The sequence below is a fragment of the Palaemon carinicauda genome, chromosome 25 (assembly GCF_036898095.1).
Source record: "Palaemon carinicauda isolate YSFRI2023 chromosome 25, ASM3689809v2, whole genome shotgun sequence".
Classification (NCBI taxonomy): Eukaryota; Metazoa; Arthropoda; class Malacostraca; order Decapoda; family Palaemonidae; genus Palaemon; species Palaemon carinicauda.
Window position 1 is genome coordinate 90842327 of NC_090749.1, and position 22602 is coordinate 90864928.

The 22602-nt window shown below is 44.7% G+C and overlaps 1 protein-coding gene across 3 annotated transcripts in view; it reads right to left on the reverse strand.

Moving 5' to 3' along the window:
- The window catches only part of LOC137618695 (zinc finger protein 888-like), a 169878-nt gene that overhangs the window by 34486 nt on the left and 112790 nt on the right, over nt 1–22602 (reverse strand). Inside the window, exons 3-4 of one of the 3 annotated variants that reach the window (XM_068348856.1) lie at nt 10712–10912; nt 5883–7711 (exon numbers count right to left, since the gene is read on the reverse strand). The exons of 1 other annotated variant lie outside the window; for it this stretch is intronic. In XM_068348856.1, the coding sequence (XP_068204957.1) occupies nt 6084–7532 (1449 nt within the window). In that variant the 5' untranslated portion in view covers nt 7533–7711; nt 10712–10912 and the 3' untranslated portion in view covers nt 5883–6083. Of the gene's footprint in view, nt 1–5882; nt 7712–10711; nt 10913–22602 lie in introns of those variants that run through there. One more of the 3 variants, XM_068348857.1, reaches the window with a different exon arrangement.

Genomic DNA, 22602 nt, shown 5'->3' on the forward strand with positions numbered 1-22602 from the left:
GTTGGGTACCAATGCATCAGGCGATTGCAAGCTTAAGCCGCTCTTGGTGTATCGTGCAGCAAATCCTCGGGCTTTCAAGAACATTAACAAAAGCACTCTTCCTGTCATCTGGATGTCCAACCTTAAGGCCTGGGTTACTCTTGCTATTTTTCAAGATTGGTTTAACCTTCAGTTTATTCCCGAAGTTAAATTGTATTGCCATGAAAATAACATCCCTTTTAAGATTCTTTTAGTCTTAGATAATGCCCCTGGTCATCCTCCTCACTTAGACGACTTCCACCCAGATGTTCAAGTAATTTATTTGCCCCCAAATACCACCTCTCTTCTTCAACCCATGGACCAAGGGGTCATAGCATATTTTTAAAAATATTATACGCGGCGTACCTATAGGCAGGCACTGAAGGCAGTCGACGATGAAACCTAAAATCAAACTCTGAAAGACTTCTGGAAGTCGTACAATATTTACGACTGTGTAAAAAATATTCATGCTTCATGGCGGGAAGTTCAAAAATCTAACTTGAATGGCATGTGGAAGTACCTTACTCCACAGTTTGTTAATGATTTTACCGGCTTCGACCAAGATGAAGAAAGCCAGAAAATTTTGAATAATCTTGTGGACCTCAGTAAGAAACTTGAGCTGGACCTGGAGGAGGAAGCTTTTCATGAACTTCTCGAGTCTCATGGAGAAGAACTCAGCAATGAAGACTTGATGGAGTTGGAGGCGATGCAACGTCAGGAAGATAATGAAAACAGCGAAGAGGAACCACCTCCCGTCAAGAAATTTGATACAAAATTATTAGCTGAAGCTTTCTCTAATATTGAGGAAGCTTTATCCATTTTTGAGAGCCAGGACCCCAATGTTGAGAGGTTTACAAAAGTCTCCACTTGTGTGCACGATGCAATTAATTGCTACAGTGTTATTTATGATGAGAGAAAAAGGAAAACAAAACAGACCTCTTTGTATAAGTTTTTTAAATCTCGGCTTACCACACCAGTACAATCTCCTTCGTCAGCACCTGATTCCCCAGATATGCCTTCTCCTGCACCTGACTCACCCATGCTTTCTACATCAAGAGCCTCGTCTCCCTTCATCATCTCTCCGTCACCGCAATAGAATGAATTAAAAACGTAAGTTACTGTACAGTATTTTATTGCTTACTTTATCTAATATTTACTATTGACTGCAGTGTGTGTGTTGTGTACATACATATGTAAGATAGAGCGTACATGTATATGTACAGTACGAGAGATATCGTACTTGTAGATGTACGGGTACGTACAGTACGAGAAATAGAGAGCTTTATGTAGATGTACGGACACGCGATACTTTATCATGATAAATAGTCTTTTAGCAGTACGGTACATACTGAACAGTACAGTACAATAATTTTACATCTTAAATAAAATTTACAGTAACTACTGTACTGTACCAAGCAGTATTAATTGAAAAAAGGAATTACTAGTACAGTACGCTAATGCGTAATTATTTACAGGTTGTCGCGCATCAGCTGACGTCATCCGTTAGGACAGCCTACTGTACAACCCAGCTGATTCCGTCGGTCGTCAAAATTAAAATAAAACAACACAGTAAACTAACCTTCTGCATTTTATTTAACAATGCCAAAACAACCATGAAGCAGTTAAATGCACAGTACTGTTACATACAGTAAATACAGTACGGTACAAGTCAGCTGATTTGATCACCGTGAAAAGGTAAACATTACAGTCGTACAGTAGATAATGCAAATGGCGCTTGTTTACGTAAGTTTCTGGCAAAAAAAAAAGGGTAATGGAATAATAAAATAGCTTTCAGTATATACATTTATTTAAAAAGGAATTATAATGCACAGTACACTATATTTACTACGAGAGAGAGAGAGAGAGAGAGAGAGAGAGAGAGAGAGAGAGAGAGAGAGAGAGAGAGAGAGAGAGAGAGAGAGAGAGAATCAGCTGTTGTAATCGAATGGCATGTTTTTGTTTCGTGAGAAATTGATCGCCACGACTAACAACAACCTACTGTACTGAACTTTACAGTATTATACAGACTACTGTACTGTAATATGATAAAGTAAAATATTTGTAATAACCTATTTTATATGAAATGGGGCTATTTGTTGACTACTACGGCTGAAAATCGTAAACAACCGAGTTAGGTTACGCTTACTCTAGACCAAATTTATCACTAACGACTTACGAACAATCCAGCTTACAAACGCACTCTCGGTCCCCATTGTGTTCATAAGTTGGGGACTGTCTGTACACTTATTATCACTGTTACACCGTTGACCTCTACAGGAAGGGCAAAGGGCGTGAGGGTCTGTCTCGATCGCCGACATGAATGTTCCACAGGGGCGGTCGGGTAATCCAGGGCAGGTGCACATAATAGCAGAGGCCAACTTCACACACAAAACTGTCAAAAAGAGAAAGCAAAAAAACCATTGATGGCAGCCAATGAGCGGCGAGGATGACAGTGGACACATCCGACTGTCATCCGAGCCGAGAGCAAAGCGAGTTCAAGCACAGGTGTGTGTAAGGGGGGGGGGGGGGGAGCAAGCCACCCTCCCCTACCCCCGCTAACTAGCGGTGTGAGTAGTAAAACCTCGTTAAATTTTAATGGCTCGTCATTTCCGCTACGCCAAAAGTAATACCCCTATTAAATAGCTAAGGTTTGTATTCCAGTTACGGAACAACTGTCCATTTAATAATACTGAAGTGTGAAAGGAACTAAAGTGTAAATTGAATAAGGACATTTCTTTAAAAATAATTTATTCAATTAAAAACTTCACGTGAAAAATACAATATCTCAAATTAATAATTATTTGTTTTAAGTAAAGAATTATATAACATACACTTAAGTTACATACATGTAAGCGATAAAAAAATAGAAGAAATATTCAAAGTTAATTTACAACTATACAGACACAAAAACATTCCCTTTTCTTTATAGTCTAACTGACAAAAATATTCATTTAGGAAGAACTTCAAAGTAAGGTAACATTTTGTACTTAGGAATTCTGAACTTTCCCTCAGAATTCAAATTGAAAAGGAACCTTTCTATCAGCAAAGACACCATCAGGTAAGAAAGCTAGTGTCAAAGTTTGACAGATTCTCACTGCACAAGAAGAGAATGCAAGATAATCACAGTGCGTTTTGCACTGCTAGCTTTGGCAAAGGTAGGAAGAAAAAACTGGAGAGGGATACAGCCCAAAAAGGGGCTCTCAGCAGCAGAGGGACACATACATATTTGTTCTCTGATATCCTGTGTTTGCAATAAATTCTTTCCTTGAGGTTTGTCTCTTTACTGATAACATTAACTTAATGGTCTTTCTTTGACTTGTGTTTGGATTTAAGATACAAATATGAGGAGGAGGAGGAAAAAAGGTTATTAAATTTTTCAAGATACAAACAATATGCAGGATTGGAGAATGAGGCAAATGGTACAGGTGGCAAACTGCATGCACGACCGGAGAGAATCACCATAGCAAATGGTGAGGTCTTTCTTAGAGGTTATTCATAAGACAGTGGTCCCGACTGCTATCTTTGAAGAGGTAGGGTGAAGTGGCAAATTCCACAAGAAGCAGATGAGGAAGGCTATTGAAAGAAGAGAGTGAACAATTACTGCTTCTGCTCGTGAGATTGTAACATCTCGTGTCCTTGAAATTGGCAATGATCGTGAACTTATATAAACTCTAGGTCAAACCAGTAATCATCATGTTTGTGGGAATGATAGTACGTGTAGAGGAAGACTAAGAGGTGTATGCGAGGAAAAGGTGCTCACTGCTTATGAAAAGTGATCTGAAGAGTCAACCTTCATAGGAGAGCTCCTTATGGTAGCTCATTGTCGCCTGCTAGTTCGGGAGTGTGAAGAGAAGGTTACCAAATTGCTGGCAAGCATCCTGGCAGGAGAGGAATTAGAGCAAGTGTATGTATCTTGACCAATAGACCTTGTGGCTCATCTCTCATGAGATTTGGCACTGATAGCAGAAGCGTGACCCCTTGTACTTTGTATTGCACCTCAACGCCTTCCCAATGGAAGGGTGTTGCTATAACATTGTTCCTCCAACAAAACCATGCAGAGGAACCAGACTGAGATTGTGGAGAATCAGACTTATCAGTCGTCCTGTGCTTCTGTAACTTCTTCCTTGGCAGCGCCACATCAGAAGATTCTGTTGTCATCTCAGGAACCCTTCAATGGGGACCCGATATGGCAGCAGGTATTGACATTACCGGCATGCACTGATTCTCTCTCCCAAAAGAGAGAGAGAGAGAGAGAGAGAGAGAGAGAGAGAGAGAGAGAGAGAGAGAGAGAGAGACGGCAACTCATAGATCATCCCTCCTTGACCTCTTTGAAGATGAAAGATAGAACTTGAAGTTCATCTTCTGCAGTCAGAGATCGGCAGAAACTGAAGGTCACGTACACATGAGGGATAGGAGAGCATCAGACATGCAACCCAACAGGAACAGGTATACAGTATTTGATAAAGGCAGTTAGCACAGATACTGTAACACAATTACGCTACCTGGTGTATAGGGAAAGCCTACTCGCCAACAACTACCACTACTACTACCTGAAGTCATCATTGTATGAAAGGTCAAAGGTTTGTATGATGTGTAGCAATAAACCAATAATAGAAATTGAAAAACAAAACAAATTCAGCGCAATAATAAACCAATTGAGTTAAATTTAACTAAGTACAAAAATTCTTAAAGAAAGCTGCACTACAGTAATTATGTCCCTCCTCCACCACATACTGCAAAAGAGATCAGCAGACAAATGCAAATAAAACACTTTTGTTTTCTGTTGTTCAAGTATTTCCTCTAATCATTTAATCTCCATAAATACAGTTAAGGTTCCTAACTGTCAAATGTTCCTAAGCAACAAAGGATGTGAATAATTAGGGAGTCAGAGGTACAGTACAACGAGGAGGTGCATAACCAGCTAACATGAGATGACCCATCTGAGTGCAATAGCACAAGCAGCTGAACATCACCAGGGAGACACAGATCTCCTTTAATCGGACATGTTTCTCTTGCTTGATCAAAATTACATTAAACTTGTTTGTAAATGTCCAGTAAAGAGACATTTGCAATGGAACTGTCTCAATCCCAGTTGATTGACCTAACAAGAGAGAGCACAAATAGAGTCTAGCAAATGTGGAACTTTAATCGCTTTGTACCAGCTTTCTCTTCTTTTCAAAAGAACACAACTTCCCCACTTCCTTGAACATTTTCTCCAGCACAAATCTTCCTCCTATGCTTTGAAAAAAAGTGTTCTCCGGGTAAATGTCATATCACATACACAGCACTTAAATGGCTTCACTCTTTGTCTTAATACCTTAATTGGCTCTACTTTATATTAGTGATGCAATGGACCCCAACACTGGGTCTACGGTTGCACCTCTATACTTCACTAGCCTTGTATCCGAGGGCTCTTTTCAAGATGGTCACTGTTCCCTTGATGGCAGCAATCTGCTCCTCATTTATGCTTGGGCAACTTGGTATCCCCTCAAGGTATTGTCTCAGGCTTTTCTTCATAAGTCCTGCTGCCCCCACAACCACAGGTATTACTTCTATTTCTTTCAGTTCACAAGTATTTTTCAGATCATTCTTCAGTTCTTGATATTTTGTTATTCTCTGCCTCTCAGCTCTGTTGAAGCCGAAATCACAGGGTACTGTCACATCTATAATCTTTGCTGTTTTTTCTTCTTTATTCCAGATCAAAATATCAGGTCTTATAGCACCACCTCCTATATATCTTCCTGTCGGGATTATCTCATCATAAAAGATGGTAATGTATCTGTTGGTGGTAACTGGATCTGGTTCATGCTCCCATATCTTATCTTTTACTTCAATTTTGTAGTCTTTACATATTTTCCGATGTATATATTTACAGATCTTACTGTGATGAGCTGTGTAGTGACCATCTGCGAATTAGAGTCTGGCAGGCTGAAACCAGATAACCAACACTCTCAACTGCTGCATGACAAAACCTACACTGGTCGTTTCCTGATATGCCCACCATTTTCTTGAAGCTGTTTGTTAGGAGTCCTTGGTCTTGTGTTCCTATCATCATCCTTTCTCCATCAAAATCCATTATGAATTTTATGATGCATTGAGAGATTACTTTTCTGAGAAAATGCTTTGTCACAGACATTACACTTGAATGGTTTCTCCCCAGTGTGAGTTCTAAAATGTGTTGCAAGATTACTTTTAATATGAAATGCTTTGTCACAGACATTACACTTGAATGGTTTCTCCCCAGTGTGAATTCTAAAATGTGTTGTAAAATTACTTTTACTATTAAATGCTTTGTCACAGACATTACACTTGAATGGTTTCTCCCCAGTGTGAATTCTAAAATGTCTTGCAAGAAAACTTTTTATATGAAATGCTTTGTCACAGACATTACACTTGAATGGTTTCTCCCCAGTGTGAATTCTAAAATGTGTTGCAAGATTACTTTCCCTATTACATGCTTTGTCACAGACATTACACTTGAATGGTTTCCCCCCAGTGTGAATTCTAAAATGTTTTGTATGGTCATTTTTCGAATGAAATGCTTTGTCACAGACATTACACTTGAATGAACCAGTGTGAATTCTATAATGTCTTGTGAGAGAACTGCTATCAGAAAACGATTTGTCACAGACATTACACTTGAATGGTTTCTCCCCGGTGTGAATTCTAAAATGTCTTGCAAGATGACTTCTCCTACGAAATGCTTTATCACAGACACTGCACTTGAATGACTTTATCCTATTGTGAGTTTCATAATGTACTTTAAGATCAATTTCATTAGAAAATGTTTTGTCACTTTCTCTGCATCTGAACAGGTCTTCAGTGTGAATTAGCATTTGAGTGTTGGGGTTAACTACTCCACTAAATTGCTTTTCAGAATTTCCACCCACAAACGACTTCTCTCTCGTACCAACATCAATTTGAGTTTTGGAATCACTTCCCTGACAAAGAGGTTTTTCACAGCCTCTGTTTTCCATCTGCTCCTCTTTCTGTGAACATTCTTTCCCCCTTCCTCTTCCCTCTCCTTTGTCCTCTTTCCTCCTGGATCCCAAATGTATGTCACTTTCCTCTTTTACACTTGTCTTTACACTCTTCTCCTCCTCTTTATTGACTTCCCTTTTGCTGATTTGTGAATCCTCCTCACTCACTGATGCATCAGAGTCGAAACAGCATTTCATGTCACCTTCATTTGACTCAAATATTTCTGGATCTGCTTTGAATTCTGGCTCTGCTTTGAATTCTATTTCAGGCTCTTCTTTAAATTCTGGCTCTGCTTTGAATTCTATTTCTGGCTCTTCTTCAAATTCTGGCTCTGCTTTGAATTCCACGTCTGGGTCCATGAAAAGAGAGTCATCATCAAAGAGTCCACAACGGTTGACCAAATCATCATTTTCTATCTTGACTGCAGAGTGTGAAAAGGAATCTTCCATTTTGCTTTTTATTGGAAATTCTATTGATTCAGAGTTCTTAATCCCCTCCCTATCACTGGATGACATCCTCTTCAATATTATCATAAACAGAAAATATAAAGTTAACAACAAACTTCCTATTCACTACATGAAAGTCTTACAGCATGAACTAACACAAACCCTTCTTCCTTTTTCCCAGTCCTGTATCTCTTGCAGATATCTTCAGTAGTTTGTATAATCTTCGTCACAATAGATTGATGATTATTTCCTTTGGGATGAAAAATCTGAAATAATAGAGAACATTTATCATTGGAAAAGGAAAAGATGAAAATATTTGTTGGAGTTTTCTGAAATGAAAAGACAATATTCAACCCAAAATGAGTTTTTTTTCTAAGTAATTTGTATTTTTCCTATCCATACAAACCGAGTCCTATAATTTGGGCGACTCACCGATTAGAAGGTTGAAAGTTAATTGGAACCAAAACCGGAAGGTTCTGTAACTTCCCTGGAAGTGTTCCAGGCTTGATCTGTGGAGAAGCAAAGAGAGGTCACTATTGCCCCCCAAGTGTTTATCATAGGAGAAAGTGATAGGCTCTGGGTCATACATGAATTATACCCTCCCATGTAAAGAGAAACCGTACCTACTGGAGTGGCGTCAGTAAGAATCACAAACCAAGAATAAGAATAATGGGTTGGTAGTGTTGCTAGGTACCTGTTACGTACGAACAGAAAGGCGAGGTGAATGTAAGTGACTTTACTCAACAAGATAACGAGCTTAAATACAAATGGTTGAGAGAGAAAAAAAGCAATAGCATTACAGTATATGTACGTGTATGAAACACCTGCGTTACTTGGCTCCCCCCTAAAAAAAGACATACATGTGAAATAGGGCGATCTGCCCTAGAGAGGCAAACTGTAGGTGGGTCATCTTGAAGGAGATACGCAGATTTTGGGCGATTAATGAAGACTCAGTCTTCTGCACCATGAACGGTGAATAAGAAAGCCTTCAGTGTGCGATGGATAATGAGGAAAGAGTCCGCGTAAGAGGGCGTCAGCTGTGGCTTGCTAGTGTCAAGTGGGCACAAAAGACACGAGTTGTGGTGTTCAAATCTTTTGGTATGTGTTGCTTTTCTGGGGGCTTGTACCTCTGGCAGCGGGAGTAAATTTTCCCACAACGGGACGCAGGCACTGGAGATTGTCTGAGGAGGTTACAGATGGAAAATAATTCATCACTGACGACGAATCAGTTGCCATTTTTCCTTTATTCTTTATAAACTGCAGATTTCTTAGCTCTGAAGTTATCTGTTATTTTGCGCAAGTTAGCAAGAAGAGGAGCTTTTAGCACTTGTTGGAGAATTGGTAATGTTACCTCAATATGTAAATATGTTTGTGGTAGATCAAGTCCAACTGATTACCGCCCAATTTCCATAACTCCCATATTATCTAAAGTTTTTGAACATCTTAATAGGTTTGCTGAAGGTAATCGTCTGTTCCCCTAGTTTGCAATTTGGTTTTCATAAAGGTCTTGGAGCATATGATGCCCTTCTTATACTCTCAAATGCTGTACAAAAATCCCTTGATTGTGGTCAGGAAGTTTGTATGATTGGCCTTGATTTTAGTGCTGCCTTTGACCATGTTAATCATGAGGCCCTTGTTGTCAGACTCAAACAGATGGGAGTGGGTGGGTCGTTTCTTAGCATTATTATTGAATTTTTAAGTAATAGATCGCAAAGAGTTGTTGTTGATGGACACTATAGTGAGTATAGAAATGAGATATCTGGTGTTGCTCAAGGTAGTGTTGTTGGCCCATTACTTTTCTTAACATATACACATATGTGGTTTGGCCTACAAAATAAGCTTATCACATATGCAGATGATGCTACTCTCTTTGCATCAATTTCATCTCCTTAATGTAGATCTGTGGTTGTTAAATCCCTTAATAGAGATCTAAGTGATACCTTAGTGATAAGAAACAGTACACTATGTCTGCTCCTAACTGTGTCTGCTTCATATGTAATGAAACAGATGGAGAACGGAGAAAATGGATAGTATGTGAATGTAAAAGACTCTACCATTAGAGATGTGTGCATATAGTGACAGCCATCAGTGAGAATAAACGGAAAAACCTAGACTGGTTATGCCCACACTGTGTACGTAAAGCTAGACAAAACAATTTAGTAATGTCAAAATTAAAGGAAGATGTAAACGTGAGAGATCTGTCCCTGAACGAACAAGATGCAAAAATAGATGACTTGGAAAACAAACTTGCGGACCTTAGCGCAGATGCAGCAAATACCACCAGACCACCGACCTCACTGAGAAAGTTGACATGCTTGCCATGAATATGGAATCAATTAAAGCAACACTTCAAACATTGAAGGACCCAAACCGAAGAAACCGGCATTTGCTGACAAAGTTAAGGAAAAAAATCTGTTGATAATTAAATCAACTAACAACTAAAATCACTGAAAGAAAACGTGAGGTTGAACAAGCACTTAGAGACATTCCTATACTTAACACGAGGTCAACTACGAATGGAAATGTTGTTGTAAACTTTGCAAACAATATGATCAGAGAAGAGGCGGTAAACAAAATTCAGACATTGGTGGCTGACACTGAAACGAGAAATATCGGAAAACTACAACCCAAAATAATGATATACAATCTATACAATGATGAAGATGATGTAGTAAATATTTGATTCAAGAAATCGCTGCCTGGACACCATATTAATCTATTTAATGTGTATTTGGACTTTCTGAAACTCTACCTGTACTGTTAACAACCCACCCTTTATGATCAACAGGGATAACTGTTAGCAATATGAAATCAATAGGTAAGTTTACAGTACCATATAACAAGGGCTAAATATGACAAGTTTGGAATAATTTGTATTTTTCCTAACTATACAATCTTGGAGCTCTTTACGTAGGAGTATTATTTTGGCAATAACTGAAACCAGCCGTTAAAGCTTTTGTGAGGTGTAACTACCCACTGCTAGATAGCAGAGGGGGGTAGCAGTGGTAACTATCTCTGACATCTGTGCTACACACAAGCTGTCTACAGGGCACCCTGACACTTCGTGATCCTTAGAAGATGACAGCCTGGGCAATTATTGCTAGCATAGGATTTAGCAATGAGAATTCACCAGGTAAGCATAAAATTGCAGCTATGCTCTTCACTTAACCTAGACATTACCCAACTCCACCTCACTTGGAGACTGGGCATATAACAAGTACAGTATTTACATATTTATCAGATAACACAAAGGACATGGTACCCACCTGCAGTCAGAGGAGTTCAGCTTGCTGAGTTCCTCGGATGCTGAGCCCCAACAGAGGGGAGGGTGAAATACTAAGTGGCCAGTCACTCTTACATTCATCCCAGACTTACTCGTTGGTAACATCTGCCCTCAATTAACTGCTACTTGTCCTACCAGGGAGCTGAGGTGTTATTGACCATGTTTTGTGCAGTCACCACAGGACCTGAGATAAATACGTCCAGTTTCCAGTTTGTTATGCCTTACAGGTAGAAATTTCAGTCACTAAATATGTCATTTACCTACTACAGAAAAATGTTGAAAAGAGGATAGATTTTTTACCCCAAAACATACAAATTATTCTCATCTCAGGAAACGTTCCCTTATGGTTCCTCCCCCCGCCCCTGGATCTCAGCAAATGGGGCTCAATTATTGTAGAATAGTTTTAGCTTATTTCCATATTCAGATTTTGGGTGAATTTTTTTGCAAATATGACAAATTCGTAGATAATTTGAATTTTTCCTAACTATACAAACCTTAGCTATTTAATAGGGGTTATTACTTTCGGCGTAGCTGAAATGACGAGCCATTAAAATTTTAACGAGGATTTATTAATAGAGGACGGGTAGCTTGCTACCCCCCGCCCCCCTCACACACACCTGTGCTTGAGCTCACTTTGCTTGAAGGTAGGACTTCAAGGGGGATAGGGCTGGCGGGCAAGTTTGATTAAATAGCTAAGGTTTGTATATAGGAAAAATACAAATTATCAACGAATTTGTCATTTGTTCCGTAACTGACATACAAACCACGCTATTTAATAGGGGTGACTCACCCATTAGGAAGGGTGGAAAGTCCCGGCCAGTACTGGCTTTTGGCTTTGCCCGGGGACTCATTATTTGAGTGTGTCAGCGCTCAATAATAAGGAGTCCCTGCACCTCGCTAGAACCTTGCAACGCAAGGACTGCGGCCTACGCAAGCTGTGTGTGAAGGTATAATAAAGTGTGACTCGTCCTAGGAAGTTGACCTGTAGTCCTTTAGATGGAAACTTTAGGCTAGGACTCTCCCAATACCACCTCGTCAGGGTATGGGGACATGACAGTATTAGCTTAATACTAGGAACACAAGGGAACATGGTTTACCTGCAGTGGTTTGAGGTCAGCTGTGCAGAGAACCCAGGATGCTGCTTTCCCCAAGAGAGGGGAAGATGAAGAAAAGAATAAGGGCCAGACAAACCTTTTCCTTCATGCAGACTAGGACCGGGTAACAATGCCCCCAACTTCTGCTACTTGTCCACTAAGGAGCCTGAGCTTCTAAACCAGCTGTTGTGCAGCCACCACAGGGCCGATAGAAAACGTATCGAGCCTCCTGTGGGTCACGTCTTGCAGGTAGTGGGCTGTGAAGGTGTCTGACGCTTCCACACCCCAGCCTAAAGAACCTGCGTCACGGAGAAATTCTTCTTGAAGGCAAGGGACGTAGCTACGCCCCTGACATAATGTGCTCTAGGGTGTCGTGACAGGAGGAGGGTCTGGATTCAGGGACTGATGGATCACCCTTCGAATCCATGCCGAGATGGTGTTCTTGGTGACCCTCCTCTTAGTCCTCCCAGTGCTAACAAACAATGCCTGCACCTGAGGACGGACTGCAGCTGTTCTTTTGAGATATGACCTCAGACTCCTTACTGGACACAGTAGAAGATGGTCTGGGTCATCTGTTACAGAACAAAGACTCGAAATCTGGAAGGAGTCGAACCGAGGATCCGGCACCCCCGGATTCTGAGTCTTAGCAATAAACTCAGGGACAAATTTGAACGTTACCTCCCCGCCATCCCCTTGAATGGACGATGTTATATGAGAGACCATGAAGTTCACTGACTCGCTTGGCCGAAGCCAAAGCTAGTAGGAACACCGTCTTCAAGTTAGGTGGCGATCTGAAGCCTGGCATAATGGTTCATAGGGAGGTCTCTTAAGAGACCTGAGAACTCGAACCACGTTCCATGGAGGAGGTCTCACTTCCAAACTGAGGGCAGGTAAGTTCATAACTTCGTATGAGTAGGGAAAGTTCCAGCGAGGAAGAAATGTCCATTCCTTTGAGCCTGAAGGCTAGACTTAAGGCTGAACGATAGCCTTTCACTGCCGAGACTGAAAGGCGCATTTCTTCCCGCAAATACACGAGGAACTCCACTATTGTTGGAATAGTGGCATCGAGTGGAGAGATACCCCTTCCACGACACCAACCACAGAAGACTTTCCACTTTGCCTGGTAGACAGATGCGGATGACTTTCGCAGGTGTCCAGACATCCTAATCGCAACTCGTTGCGAAAATCCTCTCTCAGCGAGGAGATACTGGATAGTCACCAGGCGTGAAGTCGTAGCGAAGCTACGGCTTTGTGGAAGATGTTGGCATGTGGTTGTTTGAGTAGATCGTGTCGTGGAGGGAGTTCTCTCGGAAGTTCCGTTAGGAGTTGCAGAAGGTCCGGAAACCATTCCGCGTGATGCCATAGCGGAGCTATGAGGGTCATTGAAAGATTGACCGATATTCTGGTCTTATTGAGCACCCTCCTCCTCAGACAGAACGGGGGAAAGGCGTACACGTTGATGTTGTCCCACCGTTGTTGGAAGGCATCTTGCCAGAGCGCCTTGGGATCCGGGACTGGGGAGCAGTATAGTGGAAGCTTGAAGTTCAATGCTGTCGCGAACAGATCCACAGTCGGGGAACCCCACAAAGTCAGGACTTTGTTGGCTACTAGATGATCCAAAGACCACTCGGTACTCACTATCTGAGACGCTCTGCTCAGATTGTCGGCGAGCACATTCCTTTTGCCTGGAATGAAGCGTGCCGATAGTGGAATCGAATGGACTTGGTATCTCTACTGCAAGATGGGATAGCTGCTTCGAAAAGGTACCTCCTTGCTTGTTGATGTAAGTGTGGTGTTGTCGCACATCACCACCACAGAGTAACCCGCCAGGTATTGTTGGAACTGCTGAAGGGCCAAGAAAACGGCCTTCTTCTCATAGAAGATTTATATGGAGGCACTTTTCTGATTCTGACCACATGCCTGAGGTCATGTGGTGTAGAACATGGGCCCCGCACCCTTTCTTTGAGGTGTCTATAAACAGCATCAAATCTGGGGGGAGGACGAGAAGGTCCACTCCTCTTCGTAGGTTCTCGTCTGTCACCCACCACTGGAGGTCCGTCTGTTCCGCAGGTTCCATAGGGATCATGACCTCCGGGGAATCGTAACCTTGACTCCACGAGACTTGAGTCACCATTGGAGGGATCTCATCCTGAGGCGACCGTTGGGAACTAGACAAGCCAAAGATGAGAGGTGACCGAGGAGACGTAACCACGATTGGGCTGGATGTTCTCGTCTGAGAAAAGGGCTTGCAACCTGTCGTCTGATGGGAAGGTTTTGTGGAGATTGGTGTCTATAATCATGCCTAGGTATACCAGTCTTTGAGTGGGAAGCAGAGAGGACTTCTCGAGATTTACCATGATCCCCAGATCCTGGCAAAGTCCCAGAAGTTTGTCTCGGTGTCGAAGAAGGGATGACTCCGAGTCTGCTAGGATCAGCCAGTCATCCAGATAACAGAGGAGACGGATGCCGATCCTGTGTGCCCATGACGATATTAGGGTGAACACTGGTGAAAACCTGTGGTGCTGTGGAGAGACTGAAACACAGCACCTTGAACTGGTATTCCTTGTCTAGGCTGAATCTCAAGTACTTCCTTGAAGACGGATGGATTGGGATCTGGAAGTACGCGTCCTTCAGATCCAGTGTACACATAAAATCTTGAGGTCTCACTGCAAGTCTGACCGTGTCTGCGGTCTCCATGCTGAACGGAGTTTGTTTGACAAACTTGTTTAGAGCCGAGAGGTCGATGACTGGTCTCCAGCCTCCAGACGCCTTCTTTACAAGAAAGAGTCGACTGAAGAAGCCTGGGGACCCGCCGAGGACCTCCTGGAGAGCGCCCTTCTTCAACATGGTCTGGACTTCTGCCCGAAGGGCCTGCCCCCTTGCTGATCCCATGGCAAGGGAGCTCAATGACACTGGATTCGTCGTCAGGGGAGGTAGAGATGTTGTGAACGGGAAGCAAGATCCCTGACTGATTACGGAAATCGTCCAGGAATCGGCCCCGAGTTGCTGTCTGCGCAACTTTGAAGGCATCCCCCCACTGGTGGACATGCAGGGGGATTGCCAATCCTAGCGTTTGCGGCCTCGGCTGCTCCCTCTAGGAATCTTCCCTCCCCTGGAGCTTCTTGCCTTTACACCACTGTCTTCGCTGCCGTTGTGGTTTCGTGGTCTTGGTAGGATGGGGCTGCTGGGGTGCTGGAGGTTTATAGGGCTTGGATGTCAAAGCCCTATGTAGGACGGAGTCTTGGTGGGACTTCCTCCACCTCTCAGCGGCATGCTCCATGTCCTTAGGCTCAAACAGGTTCGTTCCCATCACGGAAGAATGTCTGAGCCTGCTTATCTCGGTGCTAGGGACCTTTTGATGGAACCTCTCAGACACCGCATCCCAACGTTTCAGGATGGTGTTTGCCCACAAGTTCGAGACTTGGAGGGCCAGAAACTCGATCGTGCGAGTGCCTGAGAGTAAAAAGGTCTCCATAGCTTTCCTGGTACGTTCTTTGGATAAATCCTCCAAACGTATCAGGATACCTAAGGTCCCTAACCAGATATCCAGCCACGAAGTGGCCTGCATGGCACACTTCGCAACCTTCTCCTGATTAAGGATCTCAGTCGCCGAAAATGAGACCTGCCGGTTGGAGAGTCTTTAAGAGGGACTCCCCTGGTAAGCTCTTCAATGAATGAAGGGGAAGAGCTAAACAAGACTCCTCTAAGATCTCGAAGTACCTCCTCTGCTGTACACGAGGAGGTGGGAGAAGCTTGTTGCCGGCACTGGATCGGCTGGAGGAGGCTAGCTCGGAGAGCTGGACTGCAATCTTGACCCTGGCACTCTTAACCCCTTGAGACCAGGGCAAAGGTGCACTGGCCTTAGAGGGTTTTTGAGTCCCAAACACTCGGTCCAAGACCGTGTCTTTGCCCTCTCAAGGAGGAATCTCTGGGTCGGCAAACCCATTGAGAGTCCTCATAAGGGTCAGAACCTGCCAAACCGCATGTTCTGACTCCTGCAGCTCTCCTCCTGAAGGACTAGCAGTGAAGTCTCCTGTCCCCAAAGGCTCTTCTTGGGGAGACTCGCGGACGTTCTCAAAGTGACTGGCTGGCTCCATTCTAAGTCTTGACGAGGACTTCGGTACTGTCTTGGAGTCCTTCGACTCCCTCCTGGGAGGGATGCAGAACTCCAACAACGACGGAGGTAGGCTCTTCTCCGCCCCTACCCGAGAAGACTTTCCAGCGTGAGGTGGGGTTTCCCTCATTGGTGCGATGGGGGAACGCCCCACCTCACGCGACTCTTCTGAGGACGGGAAATCCTCGTCCGGAGGGGAGGGAGAAAAAGTCTTGGGGGGGGGGGGACTGCCTCGAAGGCTTACGAGGGGAGAGCTTAGTCCTTGGAGAAGTCACCGCGTCCGAAACTCCTTTTTTTTTCTTCAGGGGAGTAGACGCCGCCAAGGATTTGTGGCCCAGCTCAGAGAGAACAGGCTTAAAAGCCTGCATGACCGCTCTGATCAGTGCCCCAAACCAAGGCTGCTGGCTGACGGCTGCGCTGTCAGACACTCCCTATGTAGGGACAGGGATCAACCGATCCCTGGGAGGAGTTTCCATAGGGGGGTTCGCCTGAAAAGAAGACAAAGAAGAAATGTCCCTGGACCTTTCTGGAACCTTCCCCCTACCAGCGAGCGCGCTGTTCTGCGCTTGCGGGGGGGGGGGGGGGGGGAGAATGTGGCGATGGTGACCTTGTCACGCGTTGTCCTGCAGCCTTGCGCGTGGGAGGATATTGATGATCGCACAATGGGGAATACCCGGGGTCGCGCGCGGGAGACTGTAGGAGCGTGCACAGGAGACATCAGAGGGTGCGCAGGAAGAAGATTGCGCACTCGCGTGCAGAATCAAGATGAAGAGCCCGTGTGGGCGAGGGATCGTGCACTCTAGGAGATGTAGTTGGGCGCGAGCGCAGGAGATATATCTCCCCCTGCGTACGTTGGCGTGCTTCTTGTGGGCGCACATCAGGCTGGCGATGCATCACTGCTGTGGGAGATGGGAGTGGGCGCGTGTAGGTGACGCGCAGGTGAAGGCAGATGGCGCGTTGGCGAGCGCTGGCGAGTAGGGGAAGTTTAAAATTTCAATACTACACCTAGATCCGAAGATCGTGGGCGCACAGGAGATCGTTGGTGCAGGAGAGCGCCGGCGCGTTGGTGAGCGTTGGCGTGCAGGAGAACATTGGCGCGCATGGCGCGCAGCAGGTTGAGGGAGCCCAGTGGCGCGCTGGCGATCAGGTGAGCGCTGGTACTTAGGTGATCGCTGGCGCGCTTTAACAGGACCATTGCCAACAGGTTCGCGCTGGCGCGCAGGTGAGTGCTTACGCGCTTTATTAGTAACGTCGGCAGCAGGTGCGCGCCTGCGTGCTATATCAGCAACCGCAGGAGAGCGCTGACGCGCTATCTCCGAAACCTCAATGAGGTTAGGAGAATGTTGGTGCGCATGCTTTGCATGGCGCATAAGGGACGTGTGCGTTAATTTGCGCGTACGCCCTTGTTGCCCGAAGGGACCGTTGCCTGTTTTATAAAAACAGGTTTAGTTGGCGCCCACAGCTCATCAGCAGCCAGGAACGGCGATGGCAGGTCAGCAGGTCTGACGGGTGGAAGGTCGGCGTTCCCTTTGTAAGGACGACCTTCAACTGAAGGGGATCGCGAACGATCCGCAGAGAGGTCCAGGGTTGTAGCAGGAACAGTCGGAGATCTATGACGAGGATCCTCTGTGGCGGACTGCAACGATGATGTTGAACTGAAGAGGGGCCTCCTCACACCCTTATGAGGTGACGGAAGGCCTCTCCGGTGAAGGGGAAGGCGAGCCTTACGACGTATGCGCCCTCTGGGGGCTGTTGGGTCAGCAAGCTGACCATCAGCAGTCCTCCGGAGAGGAGTCTCTGTGAGTGAACTCCCCCGAGGGGGACAATCACCGGCAGGAGAGACTGTCGGACTTAGTTCCTCCCTCGAAGGTTGAGCTGAGGGAGAAACTAAGCCTTCAGCTACAGCAGGTTGAGAAGTTGCAGAGGTAGGAGATATCGCATCGGATACCTCTGCCACCACAACGTTGACGATAGACAGAGGATCAACCTCTGCCAAAATCGGCAATTGCTTGACAGTGGCACCCAACCAGATGATGTCAAACAAGGCTTCCTTGGAGGGCGAGCCTTCGAACCCCTAGGAAGACCAAAGCTGGAATAAATCAGTTACATTGACATTAACATTTAAATCCTCCCCCCGGGGAAGAGATGGAGCTGCCTCACTAGGGAAGGCAACGCCATCTCCCGAATCCCGAGATCGAGAAACAGAACCATGGCCTACGCTACCCCTCGACGGTCTCTCGGCAGAAACCGATCGAGTGGGAGCTTCGGAGGAGGTTTGGACAACGGAAGAAGAGTCCTTGGGATTTTTTTCTTTCAAAGAAATCTTCGAAGGAGAAATATCCCGCCTGGACTTCTTCTTCCGTCGCCGAGAAAACCTCTCCCACTGGGAGGTAGACCACTCCCTACACTCACCACACTTATTACTACTATCACACTGTTGGCCCCTACAGTAAAGACAAAGGGTGTGAGGGTCCGTCTCGACCGCCGACATAAATGTACCACAAGGGCGGTCAGGTAATCCAGGACATTTGCGCATTTTCGCAGAAGCCAACTTTGCACAAAAACCTGTAGGAGAAAAAGTAGAAAGACATTAATGGCTGACTGAGAGGCGAGGGTGAGAGCGGACACGTCCGACTACCACCCGAGCCGAGAGCAAAGTGAGCTCAAGGACAGGTGTGTGTGAGGGAGGGGGTAGCAAGCTACCCTCCCTACCCCCCCATTAACTAGCGGTGGGGTAGTAAAGCCTCGTTAAAATTCTAATGGCTCGTCATTTCAGCTACGCTGAAAGTAATAACCCCTATTAAATAGCGTGGTTTGTATGTCAGTTATGGAACAAAAATTTTTTCTTTATACTTAGTTTCTTAATTTATTTGTAATAATTATTTATTTTAGATTTAGCTTTCATTTACTCTTTTGGAAGAATAGAATATTCTTTGAAGTTTTTTAATAGTAAAAGATTGTGAATTGCTTCGTAAATGAATTTTTTATAAATTTTTTTGTGACCTCGGGTCGAGGTCGACCCATCAATAACTAATCAAGGTAGTCAAATAACGATACCTATCCAGGGAATACAATCTATGGCAAGTCTTTGCGGGAGAGAGTGGCTGTATGACTATCCTCTACCCAGCCAGAAAGTAAAGTGAGTGCTCAGCCCAGGAATGTGAGTGAGCGGGGTAGTTGACTACCCCCCCCCCCTCTAGCTAACCAGCAGTTGGGGTGCTTATCCCTCCCTAAAATTATCATGGCTTCTCTTTCAGCTTCGCCGAAAATAATACCCCTATAAATAGCAGTGTTTGTATTTGTGCAGGAACAAGTAGGCTACATGTAAGGTGAGTAGTCAAACAGTGCGAGTCGTCCAGAGGAAAATAGCGAACACTTACTTTACAGTTAAGCTGTACTGTAGTGACAGTACTGTACATATATTACATTAATATACACTACAGTATCAGCGAGTGTTATACATAATAGATAGGGACAACAGTGTTGTGTTGTTTCAAGTGTCTCGATTACTGATGTAAGGTTACAATGTCCAGTACATCTCTCTCTCTTTCTCTCTCTCTCTCTTTCTCTCTCTCTCTCTTTCTCTCTCTCCCTCTCTCTCTCTCTTGCTCTTTCTCTCTCTCTCTCTCAAAGTAACATTATTTCAAATACAAAAGGCTTTCTTGGTATATAGCCATCCCCCAAAAATCCCCCCCTCTCTCTTAAGGTACCTTATTGCATATAAATAAGCTTACTATAGTGAATATGTATGCACATGTACTGTACACTTACTGAAATGTCTTCCTTCCATTACAAAATACTTATAATGTGATAGAAACCAAGTAAAATGACAAATTCGTAGATAATTTGTATTTTTCCTAACTATACAAACCTTAGCTATTTAATAGGGGTATTACTTTCGGCGTAGCTGAAATGACGAGCCAATAAAATTTAACGAGTTAGCGGGGGTAGGGGAGGGTAACTTGCTAACTTCCCCCCCCCCCCCCGCACACCTGTGCTTGAGCTCACTTTGCCTGGAGGTAGGACTTCAAGGGGGATAGGGCTGACGGGCAAGTTTGATTAAATAGCTAAGGTTCGTATAGTTAGGAAAAATACAAATTATCTACGAATTTGTCATTTATTCCGTAACTGGAATACAAACCACACTATTTAATAGGGGAGACTCACCCATTAGGAAGGGTGGATGTCCCTGCCAGTCTGGCTTATTGGGTTTGCCCGGGGGCTCGTTATTTGAGTGTGTAAGCACCCAAGAAATAAGGAGTCCCTGCACCTCGCTACAACCTTGCTACGCAAGGACTGTGGCCTACGCAAGCTTTGTGTGAAGGTATGAAGAAGTGTGACTCGTCCTAGGAAGTTGTTCTGAATTTCTTTAGATGGAAACTTGGAGCCCAGGACTTTCCCAATACCACCTCGTCAGAGTATGGGGACATAACAGTATTATTCTTAATACTAGGAACACAAGGAAGCAGCGGTTTGAGGTCAGCTATGCAGAGAACCCAGGATGCTGCTTTCCCCACGAGAGGGTAGGATGAAGAAAAGAATAAGAGCCAGTCAAATCTTTTCATTCACGCAGACTAAAACCGGGTAACAGTGCCCTCAACCTTCTGCTACTTGTCCAATAAGGAGCTTGAGGTATACAACCAGCTGTTGTGCAGCCACCACTGGACCGATAGAGATCGTATCGAGTTCCTGTGGGTCACGTCTTGCAGGAGAAAAGTTGTGAAAGTCACCTGGAGTATTCACATCCTTTCCTGTAAAACCTGCATCCCAGAGTAATCTGCTAAGAAGGACCAGGGGCATAGTTATGCCCCTGATACTGTGAGTCGTCATGTCGAGATGATGTTTCGGCGATCCTCCTCTAGTCTCTCTCGGTGCTGACAAAAGGAGGGACCCGGGCAGGTTATTGCCGTTTACTTTAGGTAAAGTCTCATACCTTACCCTGAGTACAGTAAAGGATGATCTGGATCGTCCGTTACCTAGTTGAGACGTGTGTAGGATCCGCCACCTCTGGAGACTGTGTCTGGTGACATACTCAGGGACGAAACTTAACCTTGTCATTCTCCCTTCTCAATAATGGGCGATGTCGAAAGAGAGACCATGAAGTTCCTTAACTCGTATGATTGCTGTCCGAGTGTGTAGGAACATTGTGTTCTTAAATCAGGAGGAAATTTGTTGCCTGGTGAAGTCGAACACAAGGAGGTCCCTTTAGGGATCGGAGATTGAACTATGTTCTGAGAGGAAGATCTCAATTCCGACTGGGGAAAGGCAAGTAGTAAGTCCGTATGAGTTAGGAAAAGTCTATCGATGAAAGGGTGTCCCTTTCTTTCAGTATGAAGGTGAAGGATCAAGGTTGAGTGATCATTTTTACCTGTCGAAACTGAATAGGGGATCTTTTCCTCTTGCATATACTTGAGGATTCCGCCATTGCTGGAATCGAGGCATCGAGAGAAGAGACATTTTCCCATGACACCAACCACACAAGACGTGACACTGCCTGGTAGACTGATGCTGAGGAACTCCTCATGTATCTAGACAACCTCTTTGCAAAGAGGTATTGGGTAGTCTTCAGGCGTACACTCATAGCAAAGCTATAGCTTGTGGTAGGTGTCGAAGTGGGTTGTCTGATATGCGGAGAAGGTTCTCTTGGAGGTTCTATCAGGAGCTGCAAAAGGTTTGGAGACCTTTCTATATAATGCCATGGCGGAGCTAGGAGAGTCCTTGAGAGGTTGACCGATGTTCTAGCCTTGTTGAGTGCCCTTCTCCAGATAAAACAGGGACGAGACGTAAACGTCATTGTTGTACCCACCGTTGTTGCCAGAGAGCCTTGGGGTCTAGGGCTGGTGAGCAACGGTAGCCTGAGGTTCAGGAGCATTGTGAACAGACCCCCTAGTTGGAGGACCTCGTAAAGTCAGGACTTTGTTGGCTACATGGCGATCCAATGTCCATTCAGTATACCTATCTGAGATGCTGTGCACAGATTGTCGGCGAGCCTGTTCTTCCAGTCTGGAATAAAGCGAGCTGAATGAGGTACCGAACGGACTTTGGCCCATCTTAGTGTTTATACTATTAGATGGGAAGATTCTACAAGCCAGTTCCTACTTGCTTGTCGATGTGAATCTCTATGTGGTGTGCGGTGTGTCGTCCATCACATCACTGAGTGGTCTGTTAGGAACCGATGAGGCTGTTGAAGGACCGGAAAGTTGGCCTTCGTCTCTTAAGAGATCTAAGTGAAGGTACCTTCGGGCTTTGTCCAGAAGGCTGAGGTCGTGTTGTGGAGCACTATGGTTCCTACTTTTTTCTTTTTCCGACTCCAGTCTCCTGGAATGGAAATCGTTCACGTTTCGAGAAGGGTTTTATGGAGATTGGTGTTTAGAAGCACTCCCAGATACACCAGTCTCCCGGGAGGGAAGTAGGGAAGATTCCGTAGGTTTACCCTGATCACTGGATCTTGGTAAAAAGACTTCAGAAGTTCCAGTGTTAATGCAAGGTTGCCACTGAGTCTGCTAAGGTCAGTCAGTCGTCCCGAGAGAACGGAGACGGAAGCCGATCCTGTGAGACCAGGATGGGTGTAATGGAAAGACCGAAGCACAGTGCCTTGAACTGATGTTTCTTGTTTGTCTAGACTGAATCTTCCAACCTTCCTAGTTGGATGGTTTGGACCTGGGA